This window comes from Calliphora vicina, chromosome 4 (genome assembly GCF_958450345.1).
Source record: "Calliphora vicina chromosome 4, idCalVici1.1, whole genome shotgun sequence".
Lineage (NCBI taxonomy): Eukaryota > Metazoa > Arthropoda > Insecta > Diptera > Calliphoridae > Calliphora > Calliphora vicina.
The window spans coordinates 114,596,338-114,611,435 of NC_088783.1; the positions used below are offsets into that span (position 1 = coordinate 114,596,338).

At 31.4% G+C, this 15,098-nt stretch overlaps 4 protein-coding genes across 4 annotated transcripts; 2 read left to right on the plus strand and 2 right to left on the minus strand.

Annotated features, from left to right (window-relative positions):
* Positions 1 to 4,717: 4,717 nt before the first annotated feature.
* alpha-PheRS (phenylalanine--tRNA ligase alpha subunit) lies at positions 4,718 to 6,435 on the minus strand. Its single transcript, XM_065507330.1, has one exon. It carries the CDS (start codon positions 6,337 to 6,339, stop codon positions 4,849 to 4,851), a length of 1,491 nt encoding a protein of 496 aa, XP_065363402.1. The 5' UTR covers positions 6,340 to 6,435; the 3' UTR covers positions 4,718 to 4,848.
* A 1,651-nt stretch (positions 6,436 to 8,086) lies between these two features.
* On the minus strand, positions 8,087 to 10,415 carry LOC135956222 (dolichyl-diphosphooligosaccharide--protein glycosyltransferase subunit 1). The gene is made up of 2 exons (XM_065506633.1): positions 9,821 to 10,415; positions 8,087 to 9,056 (listed from the first exon to the last, which is right to left on the minus strand). Exons 1-2 carry the CDS (start codon positions 10,398 to 10,400, stop codon positions 8,266 to 8,268), a joined length of 1,371 nt encoding a protein of 456 aa, XP_065362705.1. The 5' UTR covers positions 10,401 to 10,415; the 3' UTR covers positions 8,087 to 8,265.
* Positions 10,416 to 11,401: 986 nt separating this feature from the next.
* LOC135958265 (zinc finger protein 845-like) lies at positions 11,402 to 12,987 on the plus strand. The gene is made up of 2 exons (XM_065509161.1): positions 11,402 to 11,825; positions 11,894 to 12,987. Exons 1-2 carry the CDS (start codon positions 11,451 to 11,453, stop codon positions 12,755 to 12,757), a joined length of 1,239 nt encoding a protein of 412 aa, XP_065365233.1. The 5' UTR covers positions 11,402 to 11,450; the 3' UTR covers positions 12,758 to 12,987.
* Positions 12,988 to 13,532: 545 nt separating this feature from the next.
* On the plus strand, positions 13,533 to 14,901 carry Gbeta5 (guanine nucleotide-binding protein subunit beta-5). The gene has a single exon (XM_065506634.1). It carries the CDS (start codon positions 13,559 to 13,561, stop codon positions 14,618 to 14,620), a length of 1,062 nt encoding a protein of 353 aa, XP_065362706.1. The 5' UTR covers positions 13,533 to 13,558; the 3' UTR covers positions 14,621 to 14,901.
* The last annotated feature ends 197 nt before the right edge of the window (positions 14,902 to 15,098 follow it).

Below are 15,098 nucleotides of genomic sequence, written 5' to 3' on the forward strand. Positions count from 1 at the left end.
ATATTTAAACAAAAAGTACTTTAGTATTGTTTGAACACAAAGTACTTTCGTACTATTTTGACAAAAAGTACTTTAGTACCATTATGTACATTAGTACTAATTTGAAAAAAATACTTTATTACTATTTGAACAAAAAGTATTTTAGTACTATTTGAACAAAAAGTACTTTAGTGCTATTTGAACAAAAAGTACCATTTTGTACTATTTTGGTAAAAGGTACTTTAGTACTATTTTGACTAAAAGTACTTTAGTACCATTTTGTACTTTAGTACTAATTTGCAAAAAGTACTTTAGTACTATTTTGACAAAAAGTACTAATTTGATAAAAAAAAAGTACTTTAGTACTATTTTAACAAAAAGTACTTTAGTACTATTTACACAAAAAGTACTTTTGTACTATTTTAACAAAAAGTACTTTAGTACTCTTTTATCAAAAAGTACTTTAGTACTACATAATTTGACAAAATGTACTTTAGTACTATTTTAACAAAAAGTTCTTTTCTACTATTTTGACAAAAAGTACTTTTGTACTATTTTGGCAAAAAGTAATTTAGTACCATTTTGACAAAAAGTACTAATTTGATAAAAAGTACTTTAGTACTATTTACACAAAAAGTACTTTAGTACTAATTTGACAAAAAGTACTTTAGTACTATTTTGACAAAAAGTACCTTTGTACTATTTTAACAAAAAGTACTTTAGTACTCTTTTATCAAAAAGTACTTTAGTACTACACAATTTGACAAAATGTACTTTAGTACTATTTTAACAAAAAGTTCTTTTCTACTATTTTGACAAAAAGTACTTTTGTACTATTTTGGCAAAAAGTACTTTTGTACTATTTTGACAAAAAGTAATATTTTAATAAAAAATACTTTTGTACTATTTTGACAAAAATAAAAAAATAACGAAAGAAAGAAATTTCGTCCTTTTTTGACAAAAAGTACATATTTTCGAAAGAAAATACTACAGTACTATTTTTGCACAAAGTACTTTAGAACTATAAAAGTATGTTCCTTCAAACTGTTTTTGGAATTTTTTAAATTTTTATTTAAAAAATCCTCAAGACGTCATATTCATGGACCGGAAAGGTTGCCGATTTGATAAACACTTGAAATAAATAATAACTGTGGTAAATTTCAATAAAATCGGAGCTGACAAATCCGACAGCTTTGGAATGGATCATCTCTAGTTTCTTTGCTTTTAATATTGGATTTAAAACAAAAAAAATTGTAGACATTTTTTTGGGAAAATTTGGAATTTTTAAAAATTAAAACAAAAAATATATTTGGGGGATTCAAACGGTCTCCTATTAGGTTGTATTGTCATAATGTCATAAAATATTTTTTTAGTTTAAATAAATTTTTGTTGGGTTTCAAACATAGAAGTTATAAACTAATAAGATTTTTTTGGACTATGTTTATTGGTTTTTTTGTTTGCAGCACAAGAAGAATTTGTTTTAAAAAAATATTTTACAACATTATGACAATACGACCTAATAGTAGACCGTTTGAATCCCCCAATTGTAATACATATTTTGAAAATTGTCATGTTAAACTTTGATTGTAATACTCTCTCAAAAATTTAAGAAATTTTATAAAAAGTGTGTGTTAGAATTATTGAATTTCATATTAAACAAGTCTAAATAATAGATACATAGAATTAATATGAAGTTTCGCCCTTGAGTTTAAAACTTGTACATTAAAACACTTATAAATTCTTTTTGAAATAAATTATTTTTACAACATTAATAAATATAAATTTCCATTACAATATACCTACATACAAATAAGTTGATTTAAGACAAACAATTTCAAACAAAAAAAAGAAACTTCCTTTTTAGTAAACACTTAATATTAATAAAACAAAGAAAACGAAAACAATTACATCATAAATAAAAACCACATTTATATTATAACTATTATTATTATTATAACTTTATAACATTCCACACAATCATACACACACACACATTTCTCTAGTCTTCATTATTTCCTTTAGCTACAACATCCTGTTTTAATTTGTTTTATACACCTTAATTATACAGCAGTATTCATTTTCAATGATTTAGCTATGTTTTCATTTAATTATTTAATTATTACATTATTTTTTGTATTAAAAGAACTGACAATTATTGAAAAAAACAACTCCTTATTGCAAAAAAAAAACAAAACTAAAAATAGACATACATACCACATACTGTAGTTTTAAGCGTAATATTATTATGTATTTTTTTTTTCAAATAATTATTTTAATTATATGTATTTTACCTATCAAGTTTAGTTAGTTGTAAATATATATATTAAAATTCTATTAAAATAGAAATAAAAAACAAGAACAATTAATCAAGTTTATATCAGAGATTAGAAAACGGTAAAAAAAAACAATTTTCAATAAAAAGGATATAGTAAACAAAATATGGTTTATTTGCAGTTGTGGGGGACAGGAAAAGTAATGAAACAGAAACTTTTCAAAGAAAATTCAAGAGAATTTATTCTTAGAAGGTGTTTTTTATGAAAAGGTACTTTTCATAAAAAGTACTTTTTGCTGATGACTTTTTTAAGAATTACTTTTTACAAAAAAAGTAAATTTTTAATAAAACAAATAATTTTTAAGAATTTCTGGAAAATTTGAAAAATAATTTTCAAAAAAAAAAAATACTTTTATCAGTTTTTTTTAAGAACATCCCCTCCATTTTTATTATGCTTTTATACTTTTTTTTAGAGAAAAATCACCATTATTGTTTTCTTTTTTAGAATTTTTTTTTTATTTATTAATTTAACTTAAAAAACTAAATTTTGTTCGAGATCTCTTGCTCACACAGAAGACATCTAAAAAAACAGGTTAATTTTCTTAATTTTGTGGCAAAAACAAACATTGCCCAAAAATCATGTCAAGCTCAATTTAAAAAAACCCTTTAAGTTTCAATTATAGTGGCGCCTTTGATACTTATTTAGAGCTTCCAATACAATGTCATCTGGTGACATGGTTTCAAAGCGAAATGGTACAATCTGGTGTTTAACCCTTTGTTGGCGATATTCTTTACTTAAACACTTTAAAGGCAATGGAGGCGAATACTTATTATCATCATCTATACTCAGGAAACGTCCTATAGCGGAGGGTTCTACAAATGAGTGTTGCAGCAATAGTTTTGAAATGTCAGTGACACAATATTCATTGGAGATGGGCAAAAGTAAGGCGTGTTTCCGCGACTTATCCAAACGATCACAGTCTATGAAGGGTATAACAAAGTCTATTTCATTATCCTTAATTTTTGAGGATTTTATAAAATCTCTGGTGGGCGGTGTGCCTTGATGTGTTAGCAGTTTACAGGCTAGAGCAGTTGTTAGATCAATGGTTGGTGTGTGGGGTATGTTTGTTATGTTATTTTCAGTTGCACTGTCTTGTACTTGTAATTTGTTTATAGCTGTGGTTAAACTGCTTATTTTGGTATCTTTGTGTTGGCCTGGTATTGCTGTTGCCGGCTGTTTTAATACAGGTAACTCAAATTTCATAGAAGCTTTATTGTTGCCAGCCATTTGCAATTGTGGCAATACAAATCCTGTGTGTTCCTTGGCCTCGCCATTATTGGTATGTTTTTCTTGCAGTTGTTTTAACAAAAAATTATTTAGCTGTGTAGCAGCTGGAGTATTATTGCTGGTTTGGCTTGTTATTGTATTATTTTTAAAAACATTTGTATTTTCGCCTCCCGGAATTTTTAATAGTGGTATATTAAATTTAGGCGGACTAAAGGCAGCTGCCTCATTGGCCGTCTGTGCAGCAAATTTATTTTTAATTGCATCTAACAATAATTGATTATTTTCTTGATTACTGTTTACAATTGTTGTTGTTGTTGCATTAAGATCCATGGAATACCCTTTTGTTATTGTTGCAAAAATGTCGAAATCTTTATATTGCACAATCAATTTATAATGTTGTGTTTTTCGAGTTTCCTAATGGCCAGTTTTTTGTAGTAACATTTAATTTTTGCCAAGTTTTTTTTTGTTATAATTAAAAATATAAAACGAAAATAATATAAAAAATTTCTCTTGATAAAAAACAAAACTCAATGACGCATTAAATTAAAAAAAAACAATGAACAGTTATGTTGTTGTTGTACTATTTGCCAATTTGTCAGTTGACATTCACTGTAGCATGATAACATAATTTATTTGCGAACAGGGTTGTATTTTAATTTAAATGACGTTTGGTGGTAAATTTGTAACGGTTTAATTTTGATAAAATACATTTCAGGATTACACAGTAGTGTTCAAAATATTTATTTATTATTTGTTGATGTTTTTCTGTAAATCTAATTTATTTGTTATATTTTCTTCGCATTTATTGTTTGCCTTATTTGTATTTATAAATACTTACCCGAATTTGAATTTATTTAAAAAATGTAAATAAAAAAATAGCATTTGTATTACATATTTGAAAATCGAATAATATTTTTGTTAGACGATGATATTACATAAATTAATAAATAAATGAAAAATATTTTTTCCGATTTTGATTTTTTTTAACAATTTTTTAAATTTTTATCTTAATGTATACTTTTGCGAAGAGTATATAAGATTCCACACGGCCGAATGCTCTATTACTTGTTTAATTTTAAAATTGTATATAAAAAATTACATATTTGATAATTTTCACTTTTTTATGAATTTTAAAATTTCTTTAAAAAAAAGATTCTTAAATTATAAAAACAATTCAGTTTTTTATTATTTAATATTTTTATTTAATAGAAAAAAGGAAAAACTAAAATCAAAACACAAATTTAAGTTTGACTTATTCGCACACATTTTAATTTAATAAATATCTATTAGTTTTTTAAGCACACTATTTTTAAGCTTTTTCCAAACGACAAATCGGACCCTCTTCCACCATTTTCAAATCAACTTTCGGTCCCACCAGATCTCTTATATTATTAATGCCATATTTAATCATCGTGGGTCTTTCCAAAGACAAACCCCAGGCTATAACATTGACGTTTTCGGGCAAACCCATGGGTAACAACATTTCTGGGCGGAATACACCCGAATTGCCCACCTCAATCCATTTGTCTAGACCGGGATGGAAACAGAATATCTCCATACTGGGTTCGGTGTAGGGATTATAGGCTGGCTTAAATTCCAACTGAGTGATGCCCAATTTACGGAAGAATTCATAGAGTGTGCCAATCAAATCGCCCAGTGTTAGACCCACATCAGCAATAACACCCTCCACTTGATGGAATTCAGCCAAATGGGTAGCATCCAAAGTTTCATTGCGGAAGACTTTGTCGATACTGAAATATTTGGCGGGCTTAAAGCCTTCTGGTTGATTGGCCAACTTGTACAGCATGCGGGCACTCACTGCGGTGGTGTGTGTACGCAATAGATTCTTTTGGGCCTCCTCCAATTTCCAGTCATAGCCATAGCCCTGAGAACCATAACCACCATTGGAATGTACTTCTTTTACACGTTGCAAATAGTCTTGGGGAAATTTATAACTCTTTGCGGGATTGTTAATGAAGAAGGTGTCGTGAGCATCACGTGCCGGATGCTGTTGGGGCTGGAATAAAGCATCAAAGTTCCAGAAGGACGACTCCACATAGTTGTTGGTGGGCATTTCTGAGAAACCCATTTCCAAGAAGATTTGTCTAAATTCAGTGCGTACTTTAAGCAAAGGATGCAAATGTCCTCTGGTGGGAGGAGCACCCAAAGCATCAAAATTGTAGGACTTGAATTTCAAGTCTTTCCATAAACCAGAAGCCAGCATATCAACCGTCAAATCAGTTTCCAATTTTGTAAGAGTTGTAGCAAATTCGGGTCCCTTGGATAAAATGAAGCTTTTGGTGGTGATTTCCTGCAACAATTTACGTTTCTTGTATTCCGTCACCAAGTTGGCAGCTAAATCGGTTTTTCCATTGACAATGGCTACCAGATTCTGTTGTACCGAGTCCTCGATTTTGTCCACCTTGCGCTTTACCAAGGGTGGATTCACAGTTTTATCTACCATTATCCAACCTTGCGACATGGCCTTGCTAAAGCCCACCTTGGCGTTGGGGCCACTTTTCATTAGTTCAGCCTGTAAGATGCCTTCAGTGGGTACGGCATTATAGAGAACAGCCTCATGACTGCCATTGGCCACCATCGATTGACCCTCTTCAGTTACTTCTAAGGATTTGCGTGACGTTGTCTCCGCATTGACCAACTCACCATGCGCTTGTATGGATTTCAAAGCACCCACTATCTTTTGGTGATCCACACCAAAGACATCCACCAAATCCAAAGTATCTACTTTATCGACATTTTCCAAATGTTGTAGAATTCTTTCGGTCAGATCTGGATGCATTTTTGTAGCGAATTTTATTCACAATTATCGTAAAGAACACGGTCTATTATTGTTGGCGTGTTTTTTGCCACACAACATGCATTCGGTTTTTTTTTATATCGATTTGACGTTTGCTAAATGCAAAGTGATGCCAAGTTTTGTTAAATTTCAAAAGTACACTGAACGAAATGTTTGTGTTAATTGTTGGAAGTATGATTTTCAAATAAATAATTTAATCAAATTTATAATTGTTTTTACAAAAATTTCAATAAATTTGTAAAAAAAAATGTATCTTATAAATTTATGTCACAGAAGTGGGCCTATTTGTTGAATATTTTGCCAACAAAAACTCATTTTCATGGAAATATTGATATATGTATATTTAACAATATCGATTTAAAAATAACCAGTCGATTGAAATTAAATTTCGGAAACCCAAAGAAAAAATCCTTTAACAATTGTTTTTTTTTAACAAAAATAACTTCAAATACAAAATACTAATATTCTTAAATTTGTTCATAGTTTTTGGTTATTCCGTAAAAGTAGTCAATAAAAATAACTTTCAAAACAAAATAGTACATTTCTAATTTTTTTTACCTAGCGTACTCAACACATTCATACTTTTGCACTAACACAATTGTGTAAATTTACACATGCATAGTGATTGTGTTAGTGTAAACGTATAAATGTGTTCAGTTACTTGAACTGTTACTTGCATGTCTAAAAGACAGGTTAAATACATTGCATATAAAAATGGACATAATAGCATCAAAATACAAATTTAGCAACATTTTTAAAAATAGTAGTAAAAATACTACCTTTTTGAAATTCATAATTTTTTATAATTATTAGTTATTTTGTAAAGGCTGTAAACAAAAATAACTTAAAACAAGTAAGAAAGTATGGTCGGTCAAGCCCGACCATATAATACCCAACACCAAGTAAATGAGTAAAAATATTTTTCTTTTAAAATTTCAATAATTTATATTTTTGAGTGATTTTTCGAAGGGGCCTTATATGGGAGCTATGATCAATTATGGACCGATCAACATAAAATTAGGTCGTGTGATTTATGTCTATATGAAAGTTATTTATGTTGAATTTTGTGTGTATACCAACATTTTTAAGTGATTTATGCACGTTAAAGTGATTTTCGGAAGCGGGTCTATATGGGAGCTATGACTAATTATGGACCGATCGTAAGAAAATTTGGTGACATGAATTCTGTATATATAAAACTTATTTGGAGCGAAATCTGTGTAGATACATAGATAAATTAAACATTTATGACCGATAAAGTCCAATTTCGAGGGGATATTTGTATGGGGGCTAGGTGAAATAATGGACCGATTTCAGCCAGTTTCAATAGGCTTGGTCCTTGGGCCGAAAAAGTAATATGTACCAAATTTGATCGAAATATCTTCAAAATTGCGACCTGTACTCTGCGCACAAGGTTTACATGGACAGCCAGCCAGCCAGCCAGCCAGCCAGCCAGCCAGCCAGCCAGCCAGCCAACCAGACGGACGGACGGACGGACGGACATCGTTTAATCGACTCAGAAAGTGATTCTAAGTCGATCGGTATACTTTAAGGTGGGTGTTAGACCAATATTTTTGGGCGTTACAAACATCTGCACAAACGCATAATACCCTCCCCACTATGGTGGTGTAGGGTATAAAAACATATAACAATATTATTGAAAAGGTAATAAAATACTACCTTTTTAGAATATTAAATTCTTAAAGAATTGCTAAAATTAAAAGAAACATTTTCTATTTAGTTAAAAATTTTAAATTAAACCTCTAGTAAATCTTTAAATTACCTTAAATTTATCCATTATGGACAAATTATTTTGTCATTAAGAGGTTTTAACTGTTTTATTAGTATGTATTTTTTTTTTTTAAAAAAAAGGAAAATATATTATCTTATTACACATTTAATGCCTTCTTAATCTTTATGCGAATGTGTGGATATGGAGAAATCTAAACGTTTGAAAATAATCGTTAAAATAAATATGATAAAAACAAAAGTTATAATTAATAAGGGCTCTTGTAAAAGCAAAATTTTCGAAAAGTTATAACGCAACTCAAAGTTGGAAATATGATTTTCCACCAAATTCTTTTTGGTGAAGGTAATTGTGGGACGGCCAAAAGTGTCCAAATACGTGTAGGTCAAACCATCACCTTTTCTTTGCACGTTATAGGGGGTCTTTAGTTTGATATTTGTACAACCTTCGGGTAAAATAATGTTCACAACAGCCTCATCGATAATCATGTCATCGTAAATGTGATCGATTAGGCGCATTTTAAGCACATAATCACCACCATTATTGAACAGATACTCAAACGAAGGAATATTATAGCCTAGGGTGTATTGAGTTTTCCAGCCACCAAACAATGGGAAACGTGGTCTCAACTCAACATCGACATATTCACGCAATACATTCATATTCGAAGTGGAGATGTTGCCATTGCTGTCTCTGTAGTAGACACCAAATGCCGATGAGGGCAACATGGTTTTATAGGATTTTATGGCTGCCTGGCCGGAACGACCATCTTTTTGGAATTCATAGCGAGAGAATGAGCCTTTCAATTTGGCGCCGGAGTGTGTTAATTGTATGTCCTCTTCGACGGCAATGTTACCCCAGTGCGAAATTTGTATGGTACGTTCCAAACGATTGACAGTCATGAAGGGATTTTGATTTTCGTAATGTATGTAAAGATCTTCCTTGGTGAGAGCTGAAAGAATGAAAGTATTTTAATTTTTCAAAACGTAACTCTTCTTAAAAGTAGTTTAAATAAAGTATTCGATTTTAAACCATATATTTATATAAATTTTAAATAAAAAATCATGGGGGCTTACTGCGTAATTCAATCCGAAAACGGAAATGTTCGAAATTGTGTACTAAATACATTGTAATTCGAAACAATTTCCTTTCGAATCGAATTAGGGAGTAACCCCCTTGTCGAATTAGAACTTTGCTTCATAATTATACCAAATTTGGTATATCGCCACCTAAAATGCAAAACAAGTTTGTCATTCCGTTTGTATTTTCAACATTTTTCATTCTGGATCGTTATAGATAGCGTATTTAACACCAATAATGGGTCAAAATCGGGAAAAATATTTTTTCGCAAACATTATTTTTCATCAAAAATATAAATTTTATTTTTAATTTTAAATTTCGCCTAACATTTTATTTTCAACCAAAAAAGTTTTCACTAAAAATTTTTTCATCTAAATGTTCAACAATTTCTTTAAACATACAGACAAACACATTTCCTAATTAAGATTTTGTTTATTTCCTAAGTATTCATCATTGCTATTTTTGTAGATAGTTTGTTTTGCATTTGATTCTGACATGAGCTTTTCACCAGAAAAAATCACTACATTGATCACCTAGTAAAATAATAACAAAAATAAAATACAATTACGCCCACTTTATCCTCATCATTTCAATTAATTTCCTTTTACTATTATAGTTATATTATACTTAACTCACCTGCAATATTTTCGTAGGGTCCGTACTTAATTTTACTACCGGCTAAATTGTAGGGTTTTGTTTGATTGTATGTAATCACGTTCGAGGAACTTAAAACGACCTGAGTTTTTTGTTCGGCAGTCTTGTATGGTGTATAGAAATACAAAAGACCATTGTACTTAACCAATTGCTTTTCTGATTGTTTAATCTCCTCAGGATATGGCTTAATAACTTGACTATAAACCAATTCCACCAATAAATCTTGGCTGCTAGCGGCATTGGCCAATTCAACATTGAAATATACCAAATCATCCTTAGTCTCTTTGCGTACACTCAAATCCTTTTTCTTAGCATCTTTGACGGAGATGTAGGACACGGAGTCGGCTAATTCTTGGGGAATGACTAATGAATACTTGCTAAATTGTTTGCCGGCATCATCGGTGGCGGTGATTTTTAGCGACTCTTTGGCCAACTGGCTGGACAAGTCCAAAATGCGATCGACATTTTTGTTGATCAGCTCGGGAGTTACCCAGTTTAGGTTGAGGAACAATAAGAGTAGACAAAAATTCATGGCTAAAGGCTTAAATATTTGCCGCACCATTTTGTTTGATACAAGACACGTAAGAAAAAATTGTCTCGCCGAATGTGAATAAAAAAGTTGTTAATAGCTGCAAATGGAACGGAACGGAATGAAACAAATACAGATAGATTGTGGGTTTAGTGTTGCCAACTGTTGAATAAAAAGAAAACAAATGCCGTTGAAACAGAATCGGAGTCGAACAATGGAGTTTTTGTGTCGAATAGTCGATTAAAGTCGCCTTTTACATTGTTAAAACAGATATTTAATTACAAAAGTATACTAAGACTAAATAAAACGAAACAAAAACTAGTAACAGAGCTATATTCGACTGTGCCGAATCTAATATACCCTTCACCAAATTATACTTCAAAATAAAAATTTTAAATATTATTAGGTAAACATTTTTTTTTTAATTTTTAAATTTAATTCTTTTTTTTAATTGTTTTTGATAACTAGCGAAAAAAAAAATTCGAGTTAAAAAATATTTTTTCTGATTTTGACCATTGTAGGTCGAATTTACTAAGTGTTATATATGTACGTCATTGCAAAAGTCAAGGTGCATTTAATAAGGTGCCATCGGGAGCACAGCTGATTACAGAACTTGCACGCGATAATGTCAAACTACATATATAAAAAAATATTCGCCGGAACGCCATTATGTCAAACTCCATATATAAAAAATAAGTGCTGTCACATTGTTAAATACACCTCGGCAAAAGTCTTTGAAATATCTATCATTAGATATCCATATTGTCTATAATATACCAAATGTTCAAAATGTCGAACATTTCATAATTAACAGAGTCGCAAAGTCGACTTTTTGTTTTAACTATATAAAACCCTAGTATTGTATGAGTGTGATCTTCAGCAAGCGTATATGTCAAACCTAATCTGGCAGCACTACGAAAGTAAGTGGTATTTTTTTTACATACATAAACAAAAGCACAAATTCGACTTTTTACAGTTTATTATTTATATTTTATTATTTCGGCACAGTACTTTCGCTTTGAACTAATTTACATTATATTAATTGAAAAAAAAGAATTTCACAAAACCAGCATAAACAAAGAAATGTTAAATTTCCCACTGCTGCCAGGAGATAAATATGACGGACGTTGTGCTGAAATATACATAACGGAAAAACAATTCCTCGTCTACCACTGTTCGGTGTGTGAAGAAATCTATGCAACATTCAATGAACTCTTAAGCCACATAACCAAAGACCATTATGAAAATACCAAAGAATACAGTGAAGTCGAAACCAGAAGTGTTGAAACAATAATTAGAAAACAAGATGAAAACAATGAAAAAAACCAGTTGCAAGCAGAAGAATCTAGACAATTTGAGGAAAATTTAGCAATAACTAACAAGGTGACTAAGACGTTGGTAGAAGTAGACCAAGAACTAAATGTAACTAATAAAACAAAAGATTCTCCTGAAACTGAGGTAGGCACATAAACATATAATTTTCTTAAATTAACTTAAACTAATTTACCTTTCAAACCTTTTAATAGGACGTTGCGGGACCTTTAGATTCTATCAAAAGTTCTCCTCAACGTAAGAAACCGCGCTTCGTTACTGGTATGCTAAAAAACTATGTCATTGGTAGAAGTAAGCTGAATCCCCTGACGCGCTATCAAGTCAACCCCAATGAAGAACGTAAATATGTTTGTGGCATATGTGGGTTTGCCTTTAAGGAGAAATACAACTTACGCAGTCATCTCCTAAGGCATTCCAATCAAAAGAATTTCTCCTGTTCCACCTGCCCCAAAAAGTTTTTCACCAAGGTGGAATTGCGTTTGCATGAATATCGCCATAAGGGAGAACGTCCTTATCTGTGTAATCACTGTGGCATGGGCTTTGTTAGCTCGGGTTCTCTAATCCAGCACATTAAGAAACATCACAGTCTGCATCGTCCCTTCAAATGTGAACACTGCGACAAGACTTTTTCTAATTTCTATCAATTACGCGATCATCAACCAGTTCATTCGGAGGAACGTATCTTTCACTGTCCGGAATGTACGTTAACGTTTAAATGCAAAAAGACTTTAAATAATCATATGAAATTACATGAAAATAGACGTAAATATCGTTGTGAAAACTGTGATTTAGGTTTTAGTACTGAAACGGTGCTAAATACACATCAACGGAAGAAACACAATTTTAAAGATGAATCTACATATGAACTGGTGATAGATAAACAACATGTAGTGGAGGATAGCAACAATGAGGAAGATTGTGATAGTGATGATTATGTTAAAGATGATAGTGTAACGCAATGGACGATTGAAGAAGGTGAACTCGCTTTGGAGCAAAACTTTGATGAATATGAACTGGTACAAACACTGACTGATTTGGAGTGTATTAAAAATGTTTAGTTATTAAATGTATGTATATTCTTTTCTTATGCAACTTGTGATCAATATTTTTTTAAAATATAAGTAAATTGAAATGTAAATATGTTATGAAATATTTAAAATAAGCGATTTTATATAAACTTTGTTTTTTGTAAAACTAAATAGGTACTTTTTCTGAAATCGCATTTATTTTAACTTTTGACGACTATTCACTAATATAAAATATATTTTTTTAAAAAGACAAAAATAAATTATATTTTTTAAAAGACACCAAAATCCATCGATTTAAATTTTAAAGTTTCGGCTTGTTGGAGATTGGTCGGACTATAATGATTTTAATGATCTTAAAAAACAGACGGACATGACTATATCGACTCCGCTATATATAACGATTCATATAACATAAATACTTTATGGGGTCACAAATAAAAAAAATGAGCAATTACAAACGGAATGACAAACTTATATACCCTTGCCGTTCATGGTGAAGAGTATAAAAATAGCTTTGTTCATAACAATACCCCTTATTTGACAGTTACTTCATTTTTGTTCTCACTATTTGTTTTGTTTACAAACAACAAAATAACGGTCTTTATACTTAACGCTTTTACCACAAAGTGCTGCCAAGTTGTGGTTTTTCACAACAAATGGCATTACTTTTCTGGTAATATGTACACAAAATTCTTTTGTTGGTATACTACACCTTGGTGATTTTCTCTCCCAGTGTTTTCTTTGCAATTATTGATTATTATAAAGTAAAAATTTTCATCCATAAAAACGGTTGGTGTTAATGAAAATATATACATAGTAAAATAAAAAAGAATGACAGAAATGCAGTTACATACAAATGCCAGCGATAAAATGGCAAGTTTAATGAAAGAGGCGGAAAATTTAAAGGCCAAATTGGAAGAAGAGCGACAAAAGCTTAATGATGTTAGTCTGTCGTCCATAGCCGAACGTCTAGAACCAATTTCCTATGTAAATATTAAGCCTCGAAAGGTGCTTAAGGGTCATCAGGCTAAAGTGCTCTGCACAGATTGGAGTCCAGACAAACGTCATATAATCTCTTCATCCCAGGATGGTAGATTAATTATATGGGACGCTTTTACCACCAATAAGGAGCATGCTGTTACCATGCCCACTACCTGGATAATGGCCTGTGCTTATGCACCATCTGGCAATTATGTGGCCTGTGGTGGCTTGGATAACAAGGTTACTGTATATCCCATTACCTCAGATGAGGAAATGGCGGCCAAGAAACGTACGGTGGGAACACATACCTCCTACATGTCCTGTTGTATTTATCCCAATTCTGATCAGCAGATATTAACGGGCAGTGGTGATTCTACTTGTGCATTGTGGGATGTCGAATCGGGTCAACTGCTACAAAGTTTCCATGGTCACTCGGGTGATGTTATGGCTATCGATTTGGCACCCAACGAAACGGGCAACACATTTGTTTCGGGCAGTTGTGATCGTATGGCCTTCATATGGGACATGCGTTCGGGTCAAGTTGTGCAATCCTTTGAGGGTCATCAGTCGGATGTGAATAGTGTTAAATTTCATCCCAGCGGTGATGCCATTGCCACTGGTTCGGACGATAGCAGTTGCCGTCTGTTTGACATGAGGGCTGATCGTGAGGTAGCGGTTTTCTCCAAAGAGAGCATAATTTTTGGCGTCAATTCAGTGGATTTCTCCGTCAGCGGACGTTTACTATTTGCCGGTTACAATGATTATACCGTTAATTTGTGGGATACTTTAAAATCGGAACGTATTTGTTTACTGTATGGTCATGAGAATAAGGTTTCTTGTGTGCAAGTATCACCTGATGGTACTGCATTGTCCACCGGCAGCTGGGATTATACCATACGTGTTTGGGCTTAAGGTGGTAGGTAGTAAGACAGGGAGTATGTAAACTTAACTTTTGTCTGATTTTCAATTGAGTTGGGTACAAAAATTTGGATTTTCTTTTCCAAAACTTTAGGCAAATTCGATTATTTTGCTGAAATCTAATTTGTTTGCCTGGCTTCAATTGAAAATTAAGCATTTCAGCCAAATATGTATGCTCGTACTTGTACTCGGATATATTATAACGCATAAATATTGTAGTTTGTTGTAAAATGTTATCTAAATTATTAAATAAATATGTATAATGTAAACAAAAAGCCAATCATTTATTTAATTAACTCGTGTTTTTCTAATAAAATTTAATATACATAGGGTGACTATAACAATGGGAACTGTATTCCGCAATTTTCAAAAGCATTGGCAAAGCAATGGAAACTTTTACATTTCTGAGACAAATTTTCTTGCATTCATTTTTAACAAAAATACATTTATTGAATGTGGTTTTACTTTTTAT